This window comes from Cyprinodon variegatus, unplaced genomic scaffold, assembly GCF_000732505.1.
Source record: "Cyprinodon variegatus isolate N-32 unplaced genomic scaffold, C_variegatus-1.0 Scaffold398, whole genome shotgun sequence".
Classification (NCBI taxonomy): Eukaryota; Metazoa; Chordata; class Actinopteri; order Cyprinodontiformes; family Cyprinodontidae; genus Cyprinodon; species Cyprinodon variegatus.
In genome coordinates this window covers 106091-115606 of record NW_015150851.1, presented here as the reverse complement: position 1 = coordinate 115606, position 9516 = coordinate 106091, and the positions used below count along the sequence as shown (strand labels likewise).

At 37.4% G+C, this 9516-nt stretch overlaps 1 protein-coding gene across 1 annotated transcript in view; it reads right to left on the bottom strand.

Moving 5' to 3' along the window:
* The window catches only part of LOC107092878 (histone acetyltransferase p300-like), a 45678-nt gene that overhangs the window by 11096 nt on the left and 25066 nt on the right, over nucleotides 1–9516 (bottom strand). Inside the window, exons 18-26 of the mRNA XM_015387566.1 lie at nucleotides 8789–8964; nucleotides 7426–7514; nucleotides 3902–3982; nucleotides 3710–3766; nucleotides 3549–3626; nucleotides 3189–3256; nucleotides 1287–1437; nucleotides 919–1065; nucleotides 719–832 (exon numbers count right to left, since the gene is read on the bottom strand). Coding sequence (XP_015243052.1) covers nucleotides 719–832; nucleotides 919–1065; nucleotides 1287–1437; nucleotides 3189–3256; nucleotides 3549–3626; nucleotides 3710–3766; nucleotides 3902–3982; nucleotides 7426–7514; nucleotides 8789–8964 — 961 coding nt within the window. The remainder of the gene's footprint in view (nucleotides 1–718; nucleotides 833–918; nucleotides 1066–1286; nucleotides 1438–3188; nucleotides 3257–3548; nucleotides 3627–3709; nucleotides 3767–3901; nucleotides 3983–7425; nucleotides 7515–8788; nucleotides 8965–9516) is intronic.

The window sequence follows — 9516 nt, the reverse complement described above, 5'->3', positions numbered from 1 at the left end:
GTATACGACGCACCATCAGGCTGAAATACGGCCAAATCGAAAAATTCTCACACGACTATTAAGTCGCCCCGATAAGGGCAAAACAAATCGCAGTATATGCCCTGCTTAAGGCAGCACTTACCAACTGGGCTCACATCTCTCATTTAAAGAAGCATTTTATAGAATTCCAATATTCCACATCTTCTCATCATTACATCACACACGTTGACAGATGAGACGACATCCATGGCTCTGGTCTTATCAAAATATTACACTTTGTTCTTAGATCAAGGACGCCGCTCTCATTCTAACACCAAATCTTTGCCACATGCAGAATAAAGATGAATGTATATCCTGACAAAGGAACTGTCCTCATTAGATGAACTACTTGGGAAAACATTAGTGTGAAACACAGCAGGCAGGAGTTAATAGAGTTTAACAGACTCACACATCCTCAATAAGGATAATCCTAGAAGACTAAAAGGTGATTGTTCCCACATTTAAAAGGGTTTTTCGCTCAGTCGAAAAGAGTTAATACTGTCCCACGTTCTTTTCCTGTTGATTATAGTCTGTCATCATGTTTGTTTTCTTTTTTCCTGAGTCAAATTCTTTAAAAATGTTTACAAGTTCAGCCCTAATTCTTTTGGGTTTAAAATAAAAAGCCCATTTCTCTAATATTTTGTCGTACCATAATACTTAGTCTTTCTGAATAAAACATTTATATTCAGGCAGCACTCACCCTAATCTCTTGACGTATTCCAAGTAGCTGATGAGGATTTCATGGTAAACTGCTGTTCTTAGACAGCGAGGCCGAAAGAAGTGAACGCTGTCCAGGTAGGAGATGTAGACTCGCCTTCACGGATGGGAAAGATGGATTTCATAAGACCAGGTTTGAAACACAAGCGGTGAAAAATATGCACCGAGGTTTGATCTCCGTACCTCTGGTTGGGCTGAGGGCAGTCGGATCCGTACTCCTGAACATGCATCCCGAAGAAGCAGACGTCCACACCGTCGATGTCCTCAAACGCAAAAAGGGCTTTTGTCCTGTATGGGAAGGACTCTGACATCTCGCCGCTGTCCACAAATCTGCAGACAGAGAAGTTAGATGGTGACTGCTGCTATCAGCAGTAACAGTGCTTTTGTTTGGACACCGAAAATGGAAACAATGATAATAAAAGCTTTATCTGTCCGTAAGACTGAAGTTTGACTCCATAATGGGGATTTCTGACAAAGGAAAGTTTCTCTGTTAAGCTTTTTTTTTTTTTTTTTTTATAGCAAATGCTTTAAAAGGGCTTTTATTTTTTTACCTGGATTTCATTCCTGGCTTGACCTCCACCACTTTGTCAGATACATGAACGACACGAATGAAGACCTCTCCAGACTCAGGATGGGCCTGGCGCTTCAAGAAGTCGTTCACCCTCCCTTCCAGAAAACTGCCCAACTTAGTCTGGGGTAATCCTGCAGGGGGGAAAAAAGTGTCAGGAAATGAACAGGAATTCGTACTAAGGCTGAAGGTCAGTTCAGATTTCAAGATTCAATTCAATCTACAAGGTTTTTTTTAATATGATCTCAAATTGGATTTCTGGTATTAAAAACATTTTCAACTGTTTCAACTTATCCAACCTACTGATACTAGTATTGTATTACCTTTCAACAACAAATTAATCAAGCAGTGGTAGTTAATGACGACTGTAAGGATGGCGGAATTTTTATTTTATTTTTTTTTACTCGTCTTGATCCTTGGTTATTATAAATTGATTTTTAAGAATTTCTTGTCTGTACATACACTGTTACTATTAAACATCTTCCAAAGGTTTAAAGGGACCCAACATTAATCTTAACAATTATCTGTTGTTTTTACATCAAAAATAAATATTTCTCAACTACAACCCCCCAAAAAACTGTAAAAGTTATTGCGGGAGAGAATTTCAGTCTGGACGTTTCTCCTGGGCTCCAACTTTCTTATAACTCAACTAAAATTCTTAGGTTTTATCCTGAGCTATTTTCTGCATTTTTGCTGCTATAGGCTTAGACTGCGGGAGGACATGGGGACCACTTTTCATCATTCTATCTCTATTCTCCCATTCTGCAGAATCTGTTAGCTTCATCTGGTCTGTTCCTGTTTGGCTGTGACTCCATCCTGGAGAGAAATATCAGCTGTGCTGCTTCCATCACAAACACCTTTGTTTATAGATGCTGGAACTTGGCCTGTTTTTCAGTGTAGTCCCGTTTCTCTGATTGTGACTAACTGGATGTGCTCTCTTCATCCTCTGACATGGGAGCTCGTCTGCCTGGCTGTGTGTTTCCTGGACGGGGCCGCCTGTGGAGCTGGTTGACAGTTGCCTTTTGTATCTATGCTTCTTTTTCTATGTCTGCTTCTGTCTCCTTGAACCCCAGTGGGCCTCAGCAGAAGGCCGCTCACACTGAGCTTAGTTCTGATTCTGCTCTTTCTTCCTGTTCAAAGGGAGTTTTCTTCTCCACTGTCGCTACAAGCATGCCTGGTGTGAAGGAATGCTTTAGAGTTGATAAAACCAGGTGGTTTTCCTTAGATAGAAAACTTTGAAACAATTTGACTGTATGATCTGGCTGAATTGTCTCTGTAAAGTACCTTCAGAAGATGTGTTGTGAATTGGCACTATATAAGTAAACTGAAATAAATCTATTTAATTTAATTAAATAAACTATTGGCACACAGAAGTTGCCATGTTATTTACTCTGTAAAGCATTCTGGATAAATGTTGTAAGATAGGTCCTGTAGCACTAGTTCCGTCCAGAAAAACAGTTCCAAGTCATTTAAAACCTTTTCAGTTTGAACCGCAGCGCTATGGAATTAATGAGGATGTAGAAATCACGATAGGTGATTTCTACATATGTGAAGGACTGCTTTGGGGTTTCTTTTATTTTTCAGTTTCTGTTGTTATATCCTTCTGCATATTCTTTGCTGGATTGTTATTGCTTTTATTAATATTAAAATGTAAATGTTCTACTGTAATCCTTTTGTTTTCTTTTGATGTTGTGTTTTTGCTTTGTTGTTAGTTGAAAATACAAATAAAACTGGATTGAGAAAAAACTTGAAGTAATCAATCATATTTTTACAGGGTCTCCAGGCTGTTGCTGTGGTATTTTTGGGTCACAGGCTGTAATGTTTGGGTTAGTTAGTAGATCAACAAAGTGTCAGTCGGTTTATCTTGTATGGAAAGTTTACTTACTTTTAGCAGAATACTTGTTCTCTTTCCTCGTCTTATTCGTCTTCTTTAAGCAGCCGTCACAAACAAAACTATGATAAATGGTCCAAAAAAAATGTATCAAGTCAGGTTAACCCAATAAGATATTTGTACACTAATTCTTTATTTTTAACTCTTAAAATTTAAAGCAACACTGTATAACATTCCACCACTAGGGGGTGCTAGACCTGAAGTCTCCAGGTTTAGTGCCCCAGAGCATTATATCTTTTTTAGCATCGATAAGCATCAGGGAACCTGAAAAATCCTTCAGTATAAACCAAATTAAGATCAAGTTTGGGTCAAATGTTAGGCAGCGTTGCTTTTAGGAAAAACACATTTATTTACCCGGACGGCCATATTGTTTCATTGTGCAAAACACAGATCTGATGCATCCTGCGTCCGCAGTCCATACATTCAACCAGCCTGGATAGGGAGAAAGATGCAAACATTTTTATTTTCTAGCCTCTGAAGCAACATTGAGTCACAGATTTAGACTCTAGACTTACAGCTCTGGGTCCAGTGTGTCATTTTTCTTTTTCTCAAACTGATCCTTGTTTATGGAGCTGAAATGGAAGCAGATGAGGTAAGAGAACGTGTAGCATAATAAAGGTGGAAATCTGATCTTAACTCCAGTTAGACGTTCATGTTTGGATGTGCAGTTTTGTCAGGAAACGAAACAGAAAAGTGGAAATGCTCACGTTTGTGGCTGGGTGGGGTCATCGCCCAGGGAAACCGTCTCTCCCTGGATCTCGTTGAAACACTTCTCGCAGTAGTGGTACCTGTCAGCAAGAAGCCCAAATTTTGGTGAACTACACCGTTCCCCCCAGCACAGTCAACCACAGACAGCGCATGGGAGGGCAGTCACCAAACGGTGCGGGGGAAATGGGCAGGGCAGGGAGGCGAAAGCCGAGCAAGCGGGGGGACGTAATCAAGCCAGGCATGATTTAAACGGGATGCAGAGACAGTAAATATCACAGTGATGGGGAGAAAAACCGGTGGACACGGGACGAGACAAACATGGGAGACAAAACACAGCAGAGAGGCCAGGAAAATTATAGTTTAGCCATTTGGACATGAGAGGATGAGCAACAAAAAGCAGCAGATCAGCTAACAAAGCAGGAGCCGAGTGAGCAGAAACAGGGGTGGGTGGGGGGTTTGGGGGATGAGGAACAGAAAAACTGCTCAGCTACTCAAGTCAAGCAGCTCATTTTAAAGTCGGTCCTTCCACATTGCTAAGTTTTCTTCAGATAAGTAGGAACAGATAAAAAAAAAAAAAGTCTTCAAGATTCCATATTTTTTGGGTTCAGTGAACGCACCAGCGAGGAAGATAAGAGGACAGGAGGAGGAAGACTAAAAAAGATCTAGTTTAAATTTAACTGGATTGGAAGAATCAAGTCAGAAGAAGCAAAGAGATTTAATGAGCTATTTAAGCTAAAACCATTTCTGAGGTGAGAGCAGAACTTTCAGCGGGTAACATGAAGGCTAAAGGAAATACAGTTAAAAAAAACATCACAATACCACTCAGTTAGAAAACAGAATTGTACGTATTAGCTGTAGTTCTAAAATATCAAAGCAACACAGGTTTATACATTCGTATTCAGACAGTTTTGTTTACGTTAGCAAAGCCTGCTGTTTTAAACACTAACATATGTTGTTGAAAACTTTAGAAAACGCCAACTCTAAATATTTAAAAAATTCGGGGGAAAAATTGTCACACTATGAGAAACTCCCTCTAATCACAGTATAAACAATTATTGAACGATTATAGCAGGAACCGTTCATCTTACATGATAAAAGCTTTAAATAGCAGCGGAAAAACAGTCCATTTTGTAGCATTGCTGGTTCAGTTTAGTAAACACTAGCCCGTTTATTAATGTTAGCACTAACAGGACTTTTACTATTTTACTTTAGGAAAATAACTCTCAGTTGTAAATCTTTTAAAGATGCATTAATATCAGGTCAATCTGGGTAAGTTTCAGGGTTTTTTAGTTTAGTTTATCCGACAGTGAAAGTGTATGGAGTGATTTTGGTTCCACTATTGTAGCAAGAAAAGAACAATTTAGGTAAATCAAAGTATTAACAAACACATTTAGTTAACTAAAGTTTGAAAATAAACATTTAAATAAAAATAAAAAGTTTAGAAATCAGCATTTCTTTTCTCAAATTGTTTTTATAAAAATCTTTTTTTTTACAGATTTGATATTTTCAAATTTCATGTCCTCAATGAAATAAAAAAAAAAACAAAAAGAAAAAAATATACCAAATCTGCAAAAAAGATAAAAAAAATAGATTGGAAAATGTAACGTCTGTAAAAATATAATATTAAAATTATATTTGAAAAGTGTTAAATATAAAAAACAATTTTAAAAAGGTTTTTTTAATACAATTAAAGAAAATACAATCTAAGAAAATAGCAAAGTTACTCAAAACCTTTAGATTAAGAAATTTAAAAGTTTTGTTTCTGGATTGCATTTTTTGTTTAAAAAGGCGATTCTTGTTTCTAATTCTTATTTAGAAAACTTGTAACAATAATGAAAAAATCCACTCTGTGAATTCCTCTAAAACAGGCATGTCCAAAGTCGGCCCTTGAGGGCCGCTGTCCTGCAGAATTAAGAGGTTTCCCCGCTTCAGCACAGCTGGTTTCCATTCATAGCTGATCAAAGGGCTTTTGCTGAACTGCAGTCACCAGAAACGGCTGTGCTGAAGCTAAGAAACATTGAAAACCTGTAGGATAGTGTGTGACTGCATCTAGTGGGCGAAACATTCATAGTTTCTGTCCTTTTGTGGTTTGACACCATAAGATGGAAATGCCTGAAAAGATTTGAAAGGTTGCTAATTAACATTTATCCACTGAGGTTCCAGGAAAGCATAAGCAAAGAGAATGGAGGACTGACTGTTAAAATGCCAGCACATTAAGGAATCACATGTAGGTTAACAAAATGGAGGGAGGGGCATGAGGTGAAGTTTGGGGAAACATTAAATTAGTTTAAAACATACATGTAGTACTCATGTAAACATATCATTGATTACTAATTGTCTATAATACATTTTTTACAATTTACTAGGACTGGGCGATAAACTGAATTAATTTTATTAATTCATGTATTTAAAAGTAAATTTGAAATGTTGCTAAATCGTAAAATCGAGGAAGTCTCTTCTTCTGTATTTTTTACTTGCGCGTTTGCTTCCACCGCCTCTTTCCTCCTCCTGTCTGTTAGCATGCTGCACTGTTTACTCACTACACTAGTGTACAAGGTTTGTCGAAAAATGCGATCAAAACCAAAACTAGCAGCACAACTAACTTGTTTAAGCATCTCCGACAAAGAAACCCAGAGAATGGGAGCAGCGCTCGCAGCTTTGGGAGTGCAGCGTCGGTAGCATGCGTAAAGACAAACACGATCACGACAAGTAAAGACTACAAACCCTGACCGCCTCATTTTCTAAAGCAGTGCCGACCTACAAGTGTAGTGTGCGGTGGAAGCAGATGATCGACGCTGTAGCTGTTCATATAGGGATGGACATGTTGCCCATTTACACCGTAGAGAAGCCTGGCTTCCTACAGGTGCTAAAAGTGTGTGATCCAAAATATGACCCACCAAGTCATAAATACTTTGCGGAGGTTACGCTAACAAAACTGTGGAGTGAAACACAACCACTGCTCTGTGAAAAGTTGGACTCTACTTTGTAATTTGCAGATACAACAGATCTTTGGTTTAGTCAATCTGTACGAGTTTAACGTAAACTGGGTTCTCAACAGCTGCAGTTTATTAACCACCTACCTCACAGAAGATACATTATTGACTGTTCATTAAATAAATTTTTTTTTTTTTTTGCACTTGTACTAAATAGATCAATGTACATTTCTTACTGATAAAAAATCTGTACAATTATTGTTGGGTGAACATTTTTGTGTTCCCTGCACAAGATTTATGTTATGAATATTTAAGGTTACACTTTTTTTCAACAGGTTTATTGTTGGCTAATATTTGTTACTTTGCACAATGTATTTTTGAATAAAGTAAACCTATTTTAAAATAAATGCATGTCTTTTTTAATACTTTAATTAAAATCAATTAAAATCGTAATTGTCAAAGATGACTAAAAAAAAAATAAATAAAATAAAATCAAGATTTTATTTTTTAGCCATATCGCCCAGCCCTACAATCTACTCCTATTGCAAATTAAAGATGTACTTATTCAGTAACTTTCTCTTCCTATGTACCTGTTTTGGTAGCTGAAGTAAACAGCATCTCTGGGAATCGTGCACAGCTGCTTCCCATAGCAGCACAGCGTCTGTGGAGAAAACTCCAGCTGATGGAGACCAGACAGAAAGACAAACCACACGTTATTCTGATGAGCAACTTTCAATTTAAAGAAAATCACCTGGAGAAAAACACAAAGGTAAGAGAAAACGATCATTGGTTTACATGACTTTCACTACAGTCACCCTTTAAAAGGAATTACAAAGGAAGTCCTGAGAATAGAGCTGAAATTATCAGATTAAATCGATTACTGAAATAATAATTCACCACTTTAGTTGTCAAATTGTTAAGTAGAGCATGCAACCGATAAAACACACAACATGAACAAAAACAAAACAGCAGCTTTAAAGCAAAGTCTGTATAAAAAGTATAAAACATTTTACTTTTAAGATGAAAAATCTTTGTGCATAAATATAGTTTATCCAGACCTACTAAAGTGGTGCAGGTTTAGCTAGGCCTGGTTAAAATAAAAACTGCTGCTAAGCACTTAAAGTTACATAATTATTCATCTGTTCCTTGTTAGTCACAAAATGACTCCATTGGCTAAGCTAAAGCTAGGCGTAGTGGCGGGGTAGGTATCTTTTTTTACTTTTTTGCCCTTTTTCAATTATTTTAAAATCTGCATTTCAAGTTTTTTTCTTAAGTTCAAAAGAAGTTTTAATAGATGTATGTTTATTTACTAAAACTTTTTCTTTTTCGATAAATCAATTTCTTGAAAAAAGAAAAGGGATTAACCTCAACCCTAAATGAGGTTTATGGAAAATCAACATGAGATTGGTTTCTTCAGTGTTTAATCTAAACCACTGATCCAAACTTTCCTCATAGAATCAGTAAAGTTGAGGTATTTCTCTTTAAAAGCCGAAATAGAGTAATAAAAGCTGACGCATGATCTGGTAAAAGTATTTATGAAGAAACATCACTGGCTATGCTGATGTCATTTTTGCGTCTCACCTCACAGGGAATAACTAGGCAGAAAAAACAAGCTTTAAATGTACGTTCAGACCGCAAGCAGCAGGAGCAGCAAAAAACGCCCATGCTGCATCATTTTTGATGCTTGTACAAGTTTAGTTCTGATGTGTGCTCTGGCTGCGCGGTGGGAAAGTGGTTCTGATGCTCGTTGGGCGGAGCTACGCTATCCTTTCTTTGCCTGTAGCAATGGCAGCTATATTTGCTGTGATCAGTGGGTAGAAAGTAGTTTCAATATGTTATGCATATGCGTCAACCATTGACTTTGCATGTAAACCGGCCGCTTCTGCTGCTTCTGCAGCGTGCGGTCTGAACGTAGCATAAGTTCTACTGCAGGTTTTCCCCCCGTCGCCTCACCTTTCGCCCGCAGCAGTAGCCGAGTCCCTGCATGACCGGGTCAATCTCCTGCTCGAACACCTCGGCCAGCTTGGAGCAGTACTTGTAGACCCGTGAAGTTTTGCGATTGTAGAGCCAGGCGTTGTTGAACATCAGCCAGATGTCATCAACATACTGCCAGGGATCCTGGTACTGACCTGCAACAACATCCAGGGGGGAAAAAAAAGTTTGATTGAAAAAAATTCAATGATTAGCTGATCAGATGAAGTATAAAAAAAAATAAATAAAAAAAAAATAAAAACTTCTTGAATATTTTCAAAATGTTTCTTTAAATTATTTTTCTTCAATAAAAATAATGCCAAAAAGGAAATACAGTGTTTTATTTAAAGGGTGTTTATCATGCAAAATTAACCCTTTAAAATATTATTTCAGCCTTTTATGCTGCTAATAGAGGAGGTTCTATCACTTGACCACTGTCCATTTACGCCGCCATACTGGACGCCATAAAACCACCTGATTGGACCACAACAATGCAGCGAAATGTTTACTACAGAGATGCACGATAAAATAAATAAACAAGCTGCCAACCCAACATTATCTACATTAGAACTGAAACAATTAATCAGATAATCAAATTATTGAAATAATCAACAAATTTAGATAGAGACAGTAAAATATGCCTTTAGCTGTCACTTAGAGCAGAAATTATACCAAGATTGTAAAAAAATATATATATACACCGGTATATA